The 20544-nt window shown below is 41.4% G+C and overlaps 1 protein-coding gene across 10 annotated transcripts in view; it reads right to left on the bottom strand.

Moving 5' to 3' along the window:
* MAGI1 (membrane associated guanylate kinase, WW and PDZ domain containing 1) overlaps positions 1-20544 on the bottom strand; it is a 693886-nt gene that overhangs the window by 27162 nt on the left and 646180 nt on the right. For 7 of the 10 annotated variants that reach the window (XM_040359187.1, XM_040359182.1, XM_040359183.1 and 4 more), the window contains 4 exons: positions 14802-14893; positions 10573-10765; positions 8174-8470; positions 3784-3987 (listed from right to left, as the gene is read on the bottom strand). In XM_040359187.1, the coding sequence (XP_040215121.1) occupies positions 3784-3987; positions 8174-8470; positions 10573-10765; positions 14802-14893 (786 nt within the window). The remainder of the gene's footprint in view (positions 1-3783; positions 3988-8173; positions 8471-10572; positions 10766-14801; positions 14894-20544) is intronic. The other 3 variants (XM_040359189.1, XM_040359186.1, XM_040359184.1) reach the window with 2 other exon arrangements.

Below are 20544 nucleotides of genomic sequence, written 5' to 3' on the forward strand. Positions count from 1 at the left end.
CAAACGCCTACCAGTCTCCTCATACATAGAGCAACAGTCTTCAAACTTCAGCCCGGGGACCGTATGTGGCCCTTTGCTTGTCCTTATCAGGCCTTAGGGACAATATTCCTCCCACAAATACAAGGCGCTATTCCTTCTACACCAACAATGGGACATAATCCTGTCACTGATATCAAAAATAGGGCACTGTTCCTACCACTATCCCCAACAAGGATAGTGGGCAAATACTAGGCATTTTTTTAAATCGGTGCCATTGGTAGCCGAGTAATGACATCGCTTCCAGATTACTAGAACAGAAACCTGATTGAAGCCGATTCTTGCTTCATTCGGGTCTTCGGCCAGCCAGCGGATGTGTCAGCTGATCGCTCGGGCCTCCCAGCGGGACGGGAGAGCCCAGGAGAGTCGCAGAGGGCGGCGGGAGGGGATTCCCTCCTGCTCCTTAAGAAACCAGCCGAGCGGCTTTTTAGCTGCATCGGTTGTTATCTAAAGAAAACCAACCGATGGATCTAAAAAACGGTACCGGGGCGATGCCTGCGGTATAATACCTTCAAGCCGAGAATGCATATTTGTGTATGGTCTGTATGAAAGGGTTAAAATAGCTAGCAGGAACAAATTCTATTCTGACATGTTTTGCGTAGGCACAGCTTTTTGATAAAACGCTGTGTCCAGCATGAAACATCAGATCAGAACTTGTTCCTGCTGGCTATTTTAATAAAGAAAGATTATTTTGCATCTCAATGTGCACTTTCCTGTTGCCGATAAAAGTGATTGTTCCGATGGAGATGAGCCAAGCCAGCACCTGAGATATTTGATACAAAAAAATACTGTACATGTTTCTTCTAGAATTCTAGTGGCCCTGTGACTAAAATTTCATACCATGCCATCAGCCTTCCCAGCAATCTTCTGTGAGCTATAGAGCTACCATCCTCTAAGTCGGGGGTCTCTAAACTTTCTAAACAAAGGTCCAATTGCCTTTCAGACTATGAGGGGGCAGGACTGTGACCAGTGTGAGTAAAAAATACCCTGGCGCCAATGGGTGTAATGAATGCCCTATCATTGATATTAGTGGGAAAAATATTGCCCAATTGTTGGTATTAGGGGAAAAAACAGTGACTCATCATTGGTGCCTTAGGAAGAAATAGTGCCCCATTGTTGATATCAGTGACAGGAATTATGTCCCATTGTTGGTGTAGAAGGAATAGCGCCTTGTATTAGTGGGAGGAATATTGTCTCAAAGGCCTGATAAGGGCAAGCAAGGGTCCACATCCGGTCCCCGGGCTGAAGTTTGGAGACCGTTGCTCGAAGTGTGAGGAGACTGGTAGGTGTTTGTAGTTCAAGATAGAAGAGCAGCCGAGGGGGACAATCCTGCTTCTCCACAGATAATATTATAAGGAGTGAGTTTTGTCACCCTAGGACAGTGATGGTGAACCTTGGCACCCAAGATGTTTTGAAACTACATTTCCCATGATGCTCAACTACACCGCAGAGTGCATGAGCATCATGGGAAATATAGTTCCAAAACATCTGGAGTGCCAAGGTCACTGCCCTAGGACATAAAGTATGTTAATGGTAGGTCACCAGGCAAAAATAAAGAAAACAAGGGGAATCAAGAAGTGCTATGCTGCAATAGAATACATTTTGTTTTTTAAGCCTAAACTCTTTTTAAGAAGGGACTGTAAAACATAAAACATACATAAACTAAGTACCTAACCAAACACAATCCATCAAACCTTCTGGGTGACAAGCAAACAGCTCAACAGCAAAAAAACTTCAGCTATGACAGTACAAAAAACTTTGCCAGCTATTTTTAAACTAATGTGCAGCTTGATGTGGCTTTCATCGCTCCAGAACTTCACATAGGCAGACCTATTTTCTATAACATTTAAGGAAATACAAAGCAAATAAAATGAATAGCTTTTAAAATGGATTAGCAGAGTGGTTCTGAACATAGGAAACGATGAAGGTCACCAAATAATGGCACTATACAGATCAGCGAATATAATACAATCTGCCCCGGACTTGAAGAGCTGCTGTGATTTTCAATCTTTTGTTGGATTATATAAAAACAAGGTAATGGATGATTATACAAGTCTGCAGAAAGCATATAAAATAAAGTTAAAAAAAGGGAAAAAAAACAGGAATTCTTTTGGGTTGTACAACAGTCTTTTTGCCATGTTTCATCAGCATGTTGCTGTTATGAAACTGCAGCCTTGTGAATTCTACCTGTATTACCATTATCAACTGGTAATATACTGTATATATTGGTGTATAACACTCGCTTTTTTACCCTGAAAATAGAGGGTAAACTGTGCCTGCGTGTTATACGCAGGGGGTTGTGGAAAGTTTTTTTTCCTGAAACTTCCCTCGTAAAGTTAGGGGTGCATGTTATACGCTAGGCATGTGCAAAAGGGAAAATTTTGTTTCGTTTCGTTTTAATTCGTTATTTAATTAATTTCGTTAAGTTAGGTTCGTTACATGTGTTAAATTAGTTTTCGGAACTCGTTCGTTTTCGACCAAATTTCGAAAAATCTGGTCGAATTCGAAAGTATTTAGACCGGATTCGACAACAAAAAGGGCCCTTTCACACTGGGGCATTTTTCAAGCGCTTTAGCATTAAAAAAAGCGCCTGTAAAACGCCTGAAAGAAGCTGCATCTGCAATCCCAATGTGAAAGCTCGAGTGCTTTCACACTAAAGCGCCTGAAAAACACCCCAGTGTGAAAGTGGTCTTAGCGTTAAAAAAAGCGTCTGAAAGAAGCTGCATCTGCAATCCCAATGTGAAAGCCTGAGTGCTTTCACACTGAGGCGCTGAGCTGGCAGGGCGTCAAAAAAAGTCCTGCATGCAGCTTCTTTGCAGCGCTTTAGGAGCGGTTAATACACCGCTCCTAAAGCCCCCTTCCCATTGAGGAAACTTTTTTTAACGCCAAAGCGCCTGAAAAGCGCCTCAGTGTGAAAGGGGTCTTAGCAGCGCTTTACCAGCGTTTTTCGGGCGCTGGCAGTGTGAAAGGCCTCTGAAAGCACTTGGGCTTTCACATTGGGATTGCAGATGAGGCTTCTTTCAGGCGCTTTACAGGCTTTTTTTAAACGCCAAAGCGCCTAAAAAACGCCCGAAAAACGCCCCAGTGTGAAAGGGGTCATAGTCTCTTTTCAAATATAATTTCGAAATTCGATCGGAATTCGAAAAAAAAAAAAAATATATATATTTTTTCGAATTCCAAATCGAAAACCCGCAGACGAAATTCGATCGGAATTAAAAAAAAAAAAAAAATTTATTTTTTCGAATTCCAAATCGAAAACCCGCGGACGAAATTCGATCGGAATTCGAAAAAAAATTGAATTCCGATCAAATTTCGTCCGCGGGTTTTCGATTCGGAATCGAAAACGTTCGGATTCGGTAAATTCATTAATATTGCAATTCGGGAATTCGTATGCATCCGAATGTCCGAATAATGAAAAATTCGTCCGAATTTCGATTCGGAACGAAACGAAATGCACATGCCTATTATACGCCTGTGCGTGTTATACGCCGATCAATACGGGTACATAGAAATGGAAACATAGAAGAGTGACGGCAGAAAAAGACCAAGTGGTTCATCAAGTCTTCCCCATTTTTTTTTAAATGTGTTAACAGTTTCCGGATAGAATCAGTAAGGCTAGGATCACACTACTACAATTACGTAGTAATTTTAACTCTCCCCCACTCTTTAATACATTTTACCGAAAGTTACAAGTTATAATAGTAGTAACAATATAATTATACATGAAGGATAAAGACAGCACATTACCATCTCCAGGGATGATGCGTAGAGTTACAGTGTTTCCAGCTTCTTTAATTAAGTTGACAATATCCGAGTGCGATTTGTTGGTGATGGAACACCCGTTGACGGCCAGTATCCGATCTCCCACTTTGAGCTTTCCGCAACGGTCAGCTGGGCTGCCCTCGATTATCCGACCTATTTTATGAGGCATGGCCACACATGCATTTCCAGCTTTTGTATGTCACAATTTGTGTTAAAGTGGCAAGATACCGGAGGGACAGGAGAAAAGGATTGAGAAAGGAGAAGGTTGAGGGTTAAAAATGCATTAAGCAAGAATTAGCCGAGCTTTGCTGCTCATGTTGAAGAAAACACTGGCAAGGCAAGTTGGATGTTGGCATATTGAACTCTGAGCCAAAGGGGCTGGCCACTACGGAGTATACAAAGGCACATCACGCCCGTTATCAGAGCAATGCAAAGTATGGTACTATAAACCCCTGTGCCAATCCTATCATTTTTTTTGTAGATCAGAGCTCATCCTTGGCGTGAACCAGTGGCCAGGCTATGGACAGTCAAGTATTTACATATTCTTAACAAGTAGTCCTGTGGCCAGGCTATGGACATTCAAGCATTTATATATTCACTAACAGTAAGCAATCTTTAAATCAAGTCTTCACTGGATTCCATTAGCTGCAGCCACTGCTAAGCAATCCAACCTCAACATTCACAAGAGAAGCATTAAAGTTCTTCATGACAAGTTCCACTACTCTACTCTACTCTACTCTACTCCCCCTTTTCCTGTGCACCTGCTATAAGTTTAGAGATTAAAAAACTGGCAGGCTGCTAAATGTGAAATTGTTTGTTCTGTAAACTTTGAGGATGAATTTCTCAATAGTGTGTGCAGCTCTAGAGGTGAATGCTTGTTCCTAAAACTTGTTTACTCCTGGTGAAGAATATTTAAATATGTAAATGTCCTTTCTTGTGAAAAAAAATAAATAAATATGTGAATGTCCCCATAGGCTGGCCCAAATTTACACTTTAAAGGAAACACTTCATAAGGAAAATGTGATCTACTTTTGAAAAGGCTCATTCACAGAGCTGAAAAAGTGTACCATCAAATTTACCTATTTGGGAAAGCAGGTAATGGACCAGATAGCAGCAATCAAGAGTCTGACATCCTCACCAATTATTTTTGCCTTTTTAGTAACATTAAGCCGCTAGACAGCATAGCCCAAAAAAGGTTTTGTGGCTTCATGGGAGACTATAGTAAGATAATTAGATTGTCTGCACAGTGCATCTGATAATTATTATTATCTGATTATTACTATAGTGTTCATTTAGCACAGTTACATCATAAATGTAGAATGTAAAGAGGGGTATAGAGATCCGGAGATTATGCCCAGAGTTCTAAATTTCAGCTTGTCTCTTGCAGTAAAGCCACACATACAGTGTTACCCCTGTGCTTTGCTATGAAAAGTAGCCATAGCATGGATATCTCAGCACAATATTCACTTGAAAATGTACATTTCCAGTTGCCACAAAAGCTTGTTACTGGCTGCTGTGCCTAATTCTCACCTGATCACTGCAATTGGCTGCTGAATAGGGGTAGATCAAGGCTCAGCATGGTCACTGTACATCTAACAAGGAGGCAAAGCACAAAATGGAAAATCCTTTGCCAAATCTATTTTCAATATACCCTCGGGGTGATTTACAGGGCCATTATAAACTTGTTTCCTGGAATCTGACTAAGGTTTGCTACTTAGCACTTGCATTAAAACGGAATGGGCCGGGGTCAGCTCATTTGTCTTCAAGGCTGCAGACTACCCACAATCCCTCCATCTCTGTATCAGGTCCACGATCTCCCATATTGCAAAAAGACAAATCACCCACTTAGGCTTGCCAGTGTTTTGTTCATGAATGATAATCAGTGCATATAATAGGCTCCCTTCCACCTCAGATATTCAGTGATGTACAAGTAATCAGCAAGGAATGGTTTTATTATCACCTTGGCTAAAATGCAACCAAGCCACTAGAAAGATTGTAAAAGAAACCACAGCACAGGAAGCATAGAACAGTAGCTAGCAAACCAAGCATAAAGGATATATAAAATGTGTTCACATTGCAATAAGGCAATCTTATCAAAAATATTGTGTGTGGCAATAAACTTTTACTTTGAGTATATACAGCAAAAACATTTTGGAGAAGATGAAGGGTTAGAACCCCTTTTTTAGCCATCTGTGTCCCAACTGGACATTTCTCCTCATTGTCTACTCTGTAGACACAACCGGAAGTTAAAAACGCTCCAAACTAAAGGTTTTGGCTTTAGATACAGTTAAAATAGAAACAGTCATGGCTTTATAAACATTTAATACATGATAAAGAATTCTCAGAGCATTATGGACTTTCTAAAGAGAGAACGCAACCAGTTTCAGTAAGGTGGTTTCCAACTGCATGTTTGGACACAGCCATTTTGAGGGAGGATGAAACCTCGGACACAGCCATTTAGGGACAGGGAAGAGAAGAAAAAAAAATCAATGCCTTGACCCCCTTGTATGTGTAAATTTCAGATTGAGCTTCTGAGCTTTGTAAACATTTGGCTTTTTATAACAGGAGGTAAAGAAAAACAATGACAATTTAAAAATAAGCCTAAAGTTCTGCATACTGGCAAAAAAACAACAATATGTTCATATTCAATATTTCATATTTACCTGACTAAAAAGAAATACAAAGATAAATCAATTGTGTTTTTTAGTATTGATTATAATAACAAAATATGTATAAATTACCTATATGTTCTCTTTAAACAATATACTTTCAAGGAGACAAACTGGCGAAAGAGGTTGAAACTTGGATGATCAATCATTTAATATATAAAAAGAATTCTCAGAGCATGATGGGTTTTCCAAAGAAGGAAAGCAACCAGCAGCCGTCTTCATTCAGTAAGGTGAAAGTTTGATAAATTTTATTAGAATATTTAAATTATTCGGTGACCATAAACACAGTCCCATTCTAGATAAAAAAACTGATTGCTTTCAATATACGAAAGACTATAAAGAACATGCAACTCTGCTCAAATCTTAGTTGCATAAACCATCGCAGAAGGATTTGCTGACCTTACATAGCCACTAGGGGAAGGGAAGTACCTATATAACTGGGCATGAAATACAATCACGATATATTAAAGATAATCATAAGAAAATTATATTTAGATACACTTCACAATACCGATTTATTAAACAGGCACTGAAAAATGTGTATATTTTAAATACGTATTTTATCTCCTTCTTTACCCATGATCTAAATCAGACATAATCGGCCTTCCTTTCTCTTTTTTTTTTGAATTTTTTTGTATAGATTTGAAATATTTACTCTAATAAAACATCCTTTGATTTTCACTTCAAAGCCTACAAAATGTTACAAGGCCTAATGTATATTTTATTTAGGACTGAAGCCAACAAGTTGATTAAATATTCTATGTACTTTTATTTCTTTCAGTGCTGAATTCAAGAGCCCATCTTTATGGCTCCCGATGCACAGGAGCTGAGCCATAAACCTACAATCGCTCAGAAGATTTCTCAATAATTACAGGTTTTTACTGTCGTCTTGGGCTTCAGATGGCACTTGCCTTCTTAATGGAATACAACTAGAAGCAAAATAAATTCTGAAAGTGTATTAATCAGTCAATTTAAATTACAGAAAATGAAACTCGCTACATACTAATTTTCTGTGTTTCTTAGAACTGAGCTCAAACCTAGTGGTCCTCATTCATCAAAGGGCTTGTGTTCCTTGCAGCAAACACATCTTATTTTTTTATTTTAGGGAAGACTAGAAAAGGAACAATGTTGAAAGGAACCTATAAAAATAGACAGATGGGGTTCCTTTTGGCTGCTGGGCCTAGAGGCTCTATAGCTATAGGAACCAGCTACCCATACTTTTCAATTCCTCCCCGGTATGCATCCACCTATGGATAGACCCAAGAGGCTTATATCGTTGCTTGCGGTTATTCTCACGCTGTTGCTCTCATTTCACTCCTGGTCAGTTATTTGTCTTGATAATTTTGTGGCACTGTTTATTGAAAAATGTTTCTTTTGAAATAAAGAGTATTTAAAAATAAAATAAAAAAATAGACAGATGGGAACTACCATTGCTTAACGCTGTAACGAAAAACTATAATGGTTTTTGGTCAATTAAATTTTGTTTCCTGAAGACTAATGATCTGCACCCTCTGCATGGCTTAAATCATCCCTCAAAATGGCTGCCTGCACACTGTCAATTACATTTTAAGCTGTGTATTTCTATTTGGTTGAAGTTTGATTTATTGTGAGACTTGTTTTTCATTTTACGAATGTCATATTCCCTAGAAAGCATGCAATCTGCCTTTTAATGCAACTGTATGTCATGGCATTTTAACTGCACTCACCAAAAGTGGTTCCGGCTTCCGGCCTGCTGACGGACGACACAATGACAAATCCAAAACCTTCATTTTCGCCACGCTGAATTTCCACATCATAAGGCTGAACCACAGTGCTGACTAAGCCACTCCCTCCACCGCCACCGCTGCCGATTCCACTGGTGGAGCCACTGCCAGAGCTAACAGTGTTTAGTGAGTTTTGGCTGCCCTGGGGAGTGCGTTTCTCCTCTGTCAGAGATGCAGGCTGGTTACTACTATGATGGGAAGATGCTGGTGAGGCAGGGACTTCATTTTCTGTCTTGAGGACTGGAAGCCAAAATAAGTGATACACTTTTGAATATTACTGGGGCACATGATGTTGGCAAAGTAATGGTTAGGACAAGACAACACCAAGAGACATTGGGGATGATTTACTAAAGGCAAATAGTCTGTGCACTTTGCAAAGTGCAGTTGCACTCTGCAAGAGCAGTTGCTCCAGAGCTTAGAAAATGAGCAGAAGCTCTAATGACTTCCATCACCCAATCATGTGGAAGCAAATATGCGTTTTCTTTTTAAATTGTCCTTGCACATGAATGGATATGCTTTGCAAAGTGAAGCTTTACCTCATTTACTAAGCTCTGAAGCAACTGCACTTTGCAGAGTCTATTTGTCTTTAGTAAATCAACCCCTTTATATCGTCAATAAATAGCCTATTTCATATTCAGAAATTTAAGCAAGAACAACACATGCAAAATGCATCCCATATCTATCACTGCAAACCTGCAAATTAATGAAAAAACTTCTATTGAAATACCTGCAGGTTGTCTCTGAAGATTAACATGGTGGGGTTGATTTACTAAAGGCAAAGGCATATCGGAGTGTTCTGGCTCTTTTAAGTCTATCGATTAATCAACTTCAGTACAACCATCCTGCCCATTCCTGCTGAACCGGACACATTTTGATCTGTCTGTCTATGGCTAGTTTTAAATAAAAAAATAAAAAACTTCATGCTGCATACATGAAGTTGCCCATATTACTTCCCTGCTTTGCAAAAGAGGAGAATACTCAACTCTCCTGCTGCTTGTGCCGCTGAACATCACTTTTCTGGACAGAAATTGTCCACTGAAGTCTGTTATGACTGCCATTTTTGGGAAGGTTGATCTCCTGGCCCCCCCCCACTATGCTCAGCGATTCTATCCACCAGCTGCCACAATACACAATTGTTTTACGGGGGGGTCGGTGGGTGTACCCCATGATCCCAGTCCTAGTTGTTGTTTTTCTGATCAGATTTCAGTAGATGATTTCTCTCTAATGAAGATGAATTCCCCAGTACAGGTAGCAGGGGAGGTATATTTTCTGTTCTTTTGCAGCAACAGTTTCTGGGCAGTTTAATTGTTACTTTAACGTAAACCTGTCACAGGCATGACAACGTCAAACTAAGCATAAGTTCTTAAAAACGCATACACAGAACTTACCTTCATTGACAACCACATGTCAAATAGATCATTATATCAGATATATTGGCAGCTAAAGATATAAGCAAGTCTCAAAAGTTTGAATCAAAGCTAAACATGCCAAAACCTTCCCATATGCCCATTGATCTTGTCCAGCCTCCCTAACTAATCAGAGGACCCAGAAGAGGTAGTCTATACCAGTGGTTCTCAATCCTGTCCTCAAGTACCCCAACAGGCCATGTTTTGGGAATTTCTCTTAGATAAAATAGCTGTCCAAAACACCAAGCCCTTGACTCTGATTAAGGCTGGATTCACACCTACGCATTTGGCAGATTTGCACTGCAGTCCATTTACCATGGTTTCCTATGGAACACGTTCTATAGAGCAAATCTGCAAAAAGCACTGAAAATGCATAGGTGTGAATCCAGCCTTAAAGCACCTGTGCAAGATAAAGGAAAACCTGCAAACATGGCCTGTTGGGGGCACTTAAAGTGGAAGTAAACCCTTCAATTTGATAGTTACAAACACAGTTAACATTCCCGGCATGCCGGAAATGCTAGCTGTCACATTTGTTTGTGCTCTCAACCAAACTGCCAAACTATCCAATGGCTGGTTTCATAACAGGTCACATGTACAGCATCATGGCAGTTGCAGATTAAACAGGTCAAGATGGTCGCTACCTTGGCTGAAAACGATAGGAGGGTTTACTTCCACTTTAAGGATGGGGTTGAGAACCACTGGTCTATACCACAGTTTCAAGATCTGCATATACCTTTAGCTGCCTATATTCATCTTGATATGCATTTTTTACCGAAAGGTAACCTAAGATTTCTTCATTGTATGCATAGTTTGAAACTGCCCAGGTTTACTTTAAAGTTGTTTTTCCCTTCTTACACACACACACACACAGGACCCCTTCCGATAGTATGTAGGAATATGGTATGAGGGTGGGCCATAAGCATATTATCTACCTACCTGGATAAACTACTTTACGCCTTATGGTTAAATTGACATGGCCTTGTTTAGCTGCTTGCTGCATAAGCTGTACTACGAGTTGATGGGATTTCCCAACCACAGCGGTGCCATCAACGCAGATCAATTCATCGCCTGATCTCAACCGACCGTCTGCATCAGCTGATCCTAGAGGCACGATATGACCTATGAAAATCTGCCGGGAGAAGACACGAGATGAAATGCAAAGATAAATTACCAGGGGGCAATCATGCTCTTTTTTTTTTGGAAAAATATTTTTATTGAAGAGTTTTAAACACATTAAACATCACAGTGTAGACAAGACTAGACATAGACAGCTCAACATCATACAACTCTCAAGGAGAGGCAGTTGGTATAACAGAAAGATAGCAGCATCTGCAGTGCAAACACGTTAATAGGCTGGTACCTGCAGTGAACGGTATACACATAGGGGGGGTAAGATGAGAAAAAGAAAGGTGTCACATCAAAAATCCTCAACTAGCAGTCTCGGGGTCCTCCACCCAGCCCCGCCATATCTTATCATATTTCTGTGGGCACCCACGATTGGCATACGTGTCTTTGTACAGAGGAAGGCTGGTGTTCACCAGTCGCCGCCACTGCACCAAAGATGGGGGCGAGGGTTTCTTCCAATGCATAGCTATGTTCTTGCGGGCATAAAAAAGCAGTAGGCTTACTAAAGTGCGTTTGGCTGAGGTTCGGACAACATTTTCTATTATGCCCAGAAGGCATACCTCCATAGTTAAAGGTAGTGCTGTCCCAGCAATCTTGTTGGTCAGTTCCAGCACTGCCTCCCAGTAGTGTATCACCCCTGGGCATCTCCAGAGCAATCGTGCTCTTTAGGTTTTTATAAAAAGCAACTTTAAATTTACTATCTGTAAAAAATAAATACAAAAATAATTACAAACAAAAAGCTCCTGTAAGTCTAGGTTCACATTGATGTGATTTGCCATGCAATTTGACATGTCAAATCGGTGGCAATTTCCGGCAATGGCGCCGTCAAATCGATTCCCAAAAGAAGCGTCTGTATGGCTTTTGGCGACTGGGTCTGCGATTTCAATAGACATCTGTGAAGGAACTCGCAATGGCAGCAAACAAAGCTTGCCACCCAAAAAGGAGCAGAGGCTTCTTTTGGGCAACATGCTGGTGCAATGTGATTTTCTTGCACCAATTGCATTGTCTTGGTGCCATTAAAAACGAATGGCACACACACACACACATCCTGTTTTTGTTCCCAGCATTGCAGTGCGATTTGGAATCGTGGGTACGAACCAAGGAGATTCCGCACGCATCCCAAATCGATAGATGTGAACGGGCCTAAAGCTCCTTCAGCTCAGTTAGGCTACATTCACACCTGGGTGTTTTGAATCACACGATTCTGCCCGCGATTTCACTCTGCTAAAATGACAAATCGCACAACCTGAATTTCAGATGTCATTCATTTTAATGGCACCTAAAAATGTGGTGCAGTTCAGCTGCTAGTGTCACCCGATAAATCATGCTGCAATTGAGGCAAACCGCAAAGCATGTCACCCGAAAGAAGCTTCTGATCCGTTTTTAGGTGACAGACTTCATGCTGTGCGGTTTGCCGTTACTGCAGCTCGATTTATCACGTGACAATCGCTGAAGAACCACACCTTGTTTTTAGGTGCCATTAAAATGAATGGTATCTAAAATTTGTGTGGTCCGATTTGTCATTTCAGCAGAGCGTTTTAAAATCATGATTCTGCCTGCGATTCAAAACGCCCAGGTGTGCATGCAGCCTCAGGGAGTGCTGAATATTAATTTCATTGGGAATGTTGGCTGCATGTTAGGGTTAAACAAGATTACACAAACCATAAACAGAATGAAGATTGTAGCTGTAGTAAATCTCATCAAAAAAATAAAAAATGAAAAATTGGGCCTTGGACAGTTTAAGTCATAATGTGCTAGTACGCATCGCATACAAGCACATTATGACTTACTTGAAGGTGAAACCCTCCAGTGGCACGTTGTCACTGCTGAAGGCACTCCATCTTCCCAGATCTCTTTCCTAGTTCGTGGGCTTTGGCTATCTGTTAGGCAGAGCTGGCGATGATATCACCCTGTGCATGCATGTGGTTGTCACTGTTTACAGCATGTCTTGGGAACGGCACGGGGGATATTGTTAATCCAGAGCGCATGCACCGGTGACTTCACGGCTGCATCTAAAGTAGATCTCTCTTTAAACGTGCACTTATTATAGGCTGCTCTATAAGTAAAAATCATAAATGGAGTTTTAGCCCACTTTAAAGCTTTGGCACCATCAGGTAAAGTCTGGAAGCGTTGACTATAAATCTAAATGGAAATGCTGGCTTTAGCTTTAGGGCCGGTCCACACCACAATTTCTGTGTTCTGGATGTGTTTCTACATGTTTGTTTTTATGTGTTTTTGATGCATTCTGGTGCGTTCGTTTCAATTAAGGACATGCGTGTTCTGCAGTGTTTTGCTACTTTCCAGATGCGTTCTATACAGAAAATTATTTCTACTTTTGTTGACTGCACTGGTGTGAACTAGGGTCGTTGAAAACCATGTTAACCGCTTCCGGACCGCCCCACCCACAAATACTGTGGCAGGGTGACCCTTCAGCGCGAGATCACGTACCTGTATGTCTTTTATGTTTCTGGGTCTGGGGTACGCATGCGCACCACTGGCGACCCACTCCCGCTGTGGCTGGACACAGTGGGTGCCAATCAGCGAATCCGGCGGACACAATGTTCGCAAACACCCGGCAATCGTTTCAGAGAGGGGCAGAAAGGTGTTTTGTCTATGTAAACAAGGCAGCAAGGTAGATCACCGTTCTGTCAGAGGGGAAGATGGAGATCCTGTGTTTCTGCTAAGCAGGAACATGGATCTCTGTCTTCTCCCAGTCACAGCATCCCCCACACAGTTAGAAAGCACTCCCAGGGAACACATTAAACCCTCTGATCGCTACTGATGTTAACCCCTTCCCTGTGTCATTAGTACAGTGACAGAACATTTTTTTTTAGCACTGGTCACTGTGATAATATCACTAAGTGTCACTTAGTGTCAGATTTGACCACCACAACGTCGCAGTCCTGCTAAAAAAAAAAATCGCTGGTTGCCGCCATTACTAGTAAAAAAAAAATTATATATATATATATATATATATATAATATTACATACATTTTTCCCATAGTTTGTAGACACTATATCTTTTGCGCAAACCAATCAATATACGCTTAATGGGGAAAAAAATTACCAAGAACATGTAGCAGATTAGCCCAAGTTGATGAAGAGAAATTATATTTTTTTATTTTGAAAAATGTTTATTGGGTTTTGCACATTATATTAGCATATAAACAAATTGCGAGGCATATTATTTAAAAAAACAATTATTGGGCGTGTTTTATAGCAGAAAGTAAAAAATATTGTTTTTTTTCTCGAAATTGGTTGGTATTTATTTGTTTTATATCAGCAAAAAATAAAAACGCAGAGGTGATCAAATACCACAAAGAAAGCTATATTTGTAGGACAAAAAAGGATATCATTTGGGTATAGTGTCGCACAACCGCGCAATTGTCAGTTTAAAATAACGCAGTGCCTTAACGCAAAAAACGGCCTGGTCATGAAGGGAGGATAAACCTTCCGGAGCTGAAGTGGTTAAAACACTGTCCACGCTTTGCTGATGACAGAATAGAAATGCACTGGACTGCATCTGATGTTGAACCAGCCCATAAAGATTTTACAAACTATGTACAGAACAATGCAATTATATTATTTGTAATAACCCGTTCTTTGTATTTATATCTTTAAATAGTTTTTTTTTAAAGAATATTTTTTATCATGTTTAATTTCTTATTACCTGGAGGTTTCTGGTCATTTCTGAGTACCCGCATTGGTAATAGTCCCCTAATACCTCCCAAGCCTAATTGATAATCATAGAATGCAGTGCTAGGATCTGGCATTATCAAACACTGGGGCGTGTAGGTCTACTTTCGCAGTGTGTACTATATAGACACGCTTGTTTTGGGTCGCTTCAGAGATAATTAATCTCTATTGTGTGCGGCACAACAGTTCACAACACAGATCATCCCAATAGAAACCCACAGCACGTCCACACAAACACAATGCGATTGCCAGTCACCAGAGAGCACAAATCCTAAAGTGTTGTCAACGGTGGTACGAAAACCATGCACATTGTACATCACCATCTGTTGTCAGCATTTACTTACTGGCTCCCCAGGTTCATTTCCTCCAAGAATTCTGAAGCCAAAGCCGGTTTCCTTCCTCCACAAGAAGATATCATGCTCCTGAAAATCTGGAACTTGGGAAACCATAAAGGGAGAAGAAAGGGGGAAAAAAGAAAAGAATCACAGCGTTACTTTACATGCAAAAAACAAAGCCAAAAAAAGACTGATACATGGAAATTGGCATTAATTATTCATTGCGTTGAGCTGTGAGGAAGCAATCTGTGTGTGAGATGTACTGGGAAGAGATGTGAGCTGCTGCACATGAGACCAAGATAAAGAGCTTAAAGCTTAAAGAGAACCTGTCTCCTTGGCATACAGTCAGCCATCTTGTGTGCCAGGTCAGAAACAAGAGTGCCCTGTAGTTCCCAACCTATCATATAAAAAAAGAAGAAAGAAACTGAAAACACACAACTCTCTGAGCAGTCTGAAAAAAATATACCCCTATGTTATCCATATTTTGTCATGCAACATTTAGCTCATTAAGTTGTCCTGTGGCCATGCTATGGAGAGTCGAATATATATGCTTAACAAGCAATAACTAATCATTAAACTTAAAGGTCCTCACTGACCTCGGTAGCGGCAGACAAGGAGCTATTAATCCTCAAAGTTCACAACAGAAGCATTTAAAGTGGTTGTAAAGGCACAAGGTTTAATTTCATGCATTCCCCCACACTAACTTGAGCCCCCTCTCAATCCAGCTATGTCCACAAGAGCTTTGCTTCTCCGGGAACTCACACTCCTGATTGGCTTTTGCCAGCAGTAGGAACTATGTAGTCCCACTGCTGTCAATCACAGCCAGTGAGCCAATCAGGAGACAGAGGAGGTGGGTGAATGGACACGAAGGATGGACTCAGGCATGTTTGCAGCTCCACATGCCCAAGCCCGCCAGGAAGCTTACAATGCACAGCGCTAATCATAGGCAGTGAGACATTTCCTGATCTGTGCAGATTGTAAAATTTCTCACTGCCTGTAAATTGGCGCTGTGCAGTGAAAGCTTCCTGGTGGGCTCGGGCATGCGGAGCTGCAAACATGCCTGAGCCCATCCTTAATGGACACACAAAGTTTGCGGGGTGGGAGAACACCTGCTTGGGTGCCCCCATTAACAAGGCTTTCAGGTCTCAGAAATGTAATCTCTCACCCTCATCCTGTATACATGTTCTACGTTTACATTAAAGACTATCAGGCTGCCAAGTCAGAGGGAATAGAAAGAACTCAACTCCTGAAAAAAGTACTTTCTGCTGTGAAATTTGAGGATGAATTGCTTCACAGTTCTGTGTCTACAGTGGGCTGTGAGGGCTTGTTTTAAAAGAGAAGTATGGGATTTATAAAAAAAAAAAAACGTACCTAGGTGGATTCAGCGTCGGTCCGATGCTGCAGCTGTCCCCCCACCAGCTCTAAGTCTTCAGCCTGCAGAGAGCTGGAGACTGTCAGCCACCAGCCCTCTGCTTTGCCCCTCCAGCACTCACTGGAGCACTGGGCTGTGAAGGGGGCGGGAGCAGCTAGCTCAGCCTCTCAGTATCTAGATAAGAGGCTCAGTCAGCTGCCGATCCAGGCATGTGGGTGGATCCCAACCATATTTTTTCAGAGCCTACACCGGCTCTGTGACGACAGCAGAAAACGGGCTTTAGCTGGGCTGAAAACGGGTCACAGGAGTGCAGAACGAAATGCACTCCTGTGAATCATAGGAGATGTACGGCCAAATAAAGCTTTGGCTATACTTCTCCTTTAAAGCTTATTTCTGACTTATTAACAATATTGAAATATTTATATGTTTGTAGCCTGACCATAGTTTTTCTTTAAAGTCCTTCCTTTTTGTAACAAAAAATCTAGATATCTCAACTAAAGTCCTGCTGGGAGATAAAATGTGCCCTTGTTTAGACTGTAAAAATACCTAATGTGTATGCAAGGCATAGACAGCATATGGCTTAAGGCAACTGCCCAAGCTGCTTCACCCTGGCCCGACTTTTCGCTCTAGCCAAGGAAAAGCTTGTGTTTGCTGAATTCATCCTTCACAAGGATCCATTCTTTCAATTCACTCAGGGCTAGAAATTCACAAAGACATTATAAATTCTGTCCAATACCTTAGAGATATGGCTATTTCTTAATGAGCTGAGCGGCAAAATGGCTGCAGGGTAAACAGTTACCATTGACTAATAGTCTACAAAACAGCTGCCTCAGCTAGATCTAGATTAGATTCAACTTTGACAGTCACTTTTTTTCTATAACGGTTGTCTTATAACTCCATGACAAGGGAATACCAGTGACAGTATATAGAACACATGTCATTCTTACATGTAATTGGCATACATAAGTAGTCATTAAATGGAAAGCTTGTGGATACAGAAGCCTTGTAGAGTAATTCATTTGAAATTACAATCTGTTACTTTCAGAAGAGGACTAGGGGCCTTTGGCCATCTTAGAGCTGTAGAAGAAGTTGCTGCTTGAAGTCTTCTCTCTACTGCGAATGCATTCTGAATGGGGAGCAATTAGATAAATAATTCCCAACATACATTATATTGTCAAAAGTATTGGAATGCCTGCCTTTACACGTGCATGAATTTTAATGGCATCCCAGTCTTAGTCCATAGGGTTCAATATTGAGTTGGCCCACCCTTTACAGCTATAACAGCTTCAATTGGTGCACAGTCATGTTGGAACAGGAAGGGGCTATCCCCAAAATGTTCCCACAAAGTTGGGACCATGAATTTGTCCAAAATGTCTTGGTATGCAGACGCCTTTAGAGTTCCTTTCACTGGAACTAAGGGGTCAAGCCTAACCCCTGAAAAACAAACCCACACCATAATCCCCCCTACACCAAATGATTTGGACCAGTGCACAAAAGCAAGGTCCATAACGACATGGATGAGCGAGTTTTCGGTGGAGGACCTTGACTGGCCTGCACAGAGTCCTGACCGTAACCCAATTGAACATCCTTAGGATGAATTAGAGCGGAGACTGCGAACAAGGCATTCTCTTCCAAAATCCGTAGGGTTCAATATTGAGTTGGTCCACCCTTTGTAGCTATAACAGCTTCAACTCTTATGGAAAGGCTGTCCACAAGGTTTAGGAGTGTGTCTATGGGAATGTTTGAACATTCTTCCAGAAGTTCATTTGGCCTGGCTCACAGTCTTCATTTTAATTCATCCCAAAGGTGTTCTATCGGGATGAGGTGAAAGTAACTCTTAAGGCGTTAGCATACCTTTTGGACAATTTCATGCTCCCAACTATGTGAGAACAGTTTGGGGGTGGTGCCTTCCTTAGTTAAGCTGTCTCAACATGACTGTGCACCAGTTGAAGCTGGTATAGTTGCAAAGGGTGGGCCAACACAATATTGAACCCTATGGACCAAGACTGGAATGCCATTAAAGTTCATGTATGGGTAAAGGCGGGTGCCCCAATACTTTTGACAATATAGTCTATGTCACTGAGTGGGGGTATCACTTTGATCATTGTCTCAATGGTGAAGTATCTCTATGCAGCATCAACAGCGCAACATATCTTTCTGGTACTGCTCCACTGGGCAAATGATTAGAACGTCCTCTCTTTCTCATAAACCTTCTGAATAATGAAGTGTACAGTCCAATTGCAACTCGGCATTATAAGCCATGTACTGTATTGTCTCTACCACCTCTTCAGGTGGTAATAACCAGTGGCACAGCACACTCGTAATAGAAGAAACAAATGCTGTTAAGTCCATGGCTCTGGTCAGAGGCGACCTAGGCAAGAGACCTTATACTTCTGAAGTAAACTAAAGGGATAGAACAATAGTCAAAACTGTTTAGCCGCCTGTGAAGTCACAAAGCAGGATGTACTTGTAGACTGTTGGTGTCTGATTGGGAAGGGCTATACCAATACAGACAATGCAGATTGGGCAGCTTCTCTGTGCCTATTGCAATTCTCATCAATGTTAATCAAAGGGATGGGAGGCCAAAGCTGCTACCTTGCCCCAGTCTACCTTAATTCTTATCCAACTCATCCAGTTTGAACACTGATTCAAGAGTGCTTATTCCCCTCCTTTATTGTACAAATAGAAGAATAGAAATTATCAGATAAATATCTTCATAGCCACAGTATTGGTATATTATGATGCAAATTTATGTGCATATTGGATATTATTAATAAGGAGATCACGTGGTTGAGAGGGTCCATAATTCCCATTGACATTCCCGAAACATTTACTGTAGCTATGCATATGGTAGTATGCACACAAGAGATGTGTTGACAAGAGTGGTTGAAGAGTATTATGACTCACAAGGCGGCATATCCTCTATCTAAGGCCCTTATGATACAGCAATATGCGGCTGGTAGGTCCTCAACAGCAGAAGTGCCATCGAAGGTTACTTCTGCCTTAGCAGAGGGTCCTCTCATTGACCCTCACTGTGTTCCCAGAAAACAGTTTTTGTTATCCTTAGCAGCTATACTCTATTATTGATTTCAATAGTGGTCTGTACATGACAATACCAGTAAGTTAAGTAGGAAAGGTAATATGAGGACCATTACGGAAAGAAAAAAAAATCAATATAATTAGGGGAAGATACTTCTTGTGGTCAGGCCATCGACTTGTGAGAGAGAGCTATAAGTACAGATGTCAGCGTCAAATATTGGGAAACACCTCATTTTACCAAGTGTCTAACAGGGAATTATGTCACTCATAGCAACCAGTAGGATTCTTGTCTCCATGAATTAATTTCAACTTAAAAAAAAATGCTGAAATGTGATTGGTCATTATGGGAAACTTATGACTACTTCATATGTGAGGCCCTGTGAGTGTTAAATAAAACTGGTAGTCAGTTCATAGGAATGGAAAAACTGCGTCCAGTTTATTATAATTTGGGGGCAAAATACATTATTCATTATTTCGTTTTTTTAAAGGCATACTGCTGTGTAGTTTCAAAATACTTATTTTAAATGATTAATATTGGAAATTCATTTTAAAGTGAGTCTCAACCTGCTGGCTGCACCATATTCTCAGGAATATATTTCATATGTGGATTTGTAGGTGTGATTTCTGTATGTTTGAGAGTAAAGTCCGCACCCTGGCTGGACAGTGTCACGAAAAGATCAATTCTAGCATAAGGTAGCTGGAGAGCATTGCTGTCAATAGCCTAACACCGTGTTCCCAAAAGCAGAAAAGTGTGACTGCTGTACTGCACCATAGGCGGGTAGCGCAGCATTTATACGTAGTGCGCAAACAAGGTATTTCGTTAATTGCCGTATTTATCAGCGTATACCGTGCACTTTTTTCCCCTTAAAATCAGGGGAAAATCGTGGGTGCGCGACATAAGCCGATCCCCGCTGTCTCTGTGTCCAAAATACATGGCAGCCTAGAGCCGAGCCGAGTGTACCGCGAGACAAGCCGAGAGGAGCCAAACACACAGGAAATCCGGCTCCTCTCGGTGCCAACAAACACCGCTGCAACCCCGGGCAAGGTGCGGATGGGCACGCTGGATGGAGACGGACACGCTGGACGGAGACGGACACCTCCAAAGCCGCAGATGGAAAGCCAAAAGGCTGGATGGACCCCGTGCAAGGAAGCCGCAGACGGACACCCACAAGGCTGGACATACCCCGCGCAAGGCCGCAGACAGACGCCAGACAAGGCCGCTGATGGACGCAGGGCAAAAATGTAAGTTTTCTTTTTTTTTCCTTAAACTACCTTTCTAAGGTTGGGGTGCGCGTTATATGCCGGCGCGCGGTATACCCTGATAAATGCGGTATACGTTAA

The sequence above is a fragment of the Rana temporaria genome, chromosome 7 (genome assembly GCF_905171775.1).
Source record: "Rana temporaria chromosome 7, aRanTem1.1, whole genome shotgun sequence".
NCBI classification, from domain to species: domain Eukaryota; kingdom Metazoa; phylum Chordata; class Amphibia; order Anura; family Ranidae; genus Rana; species Rana temporaria.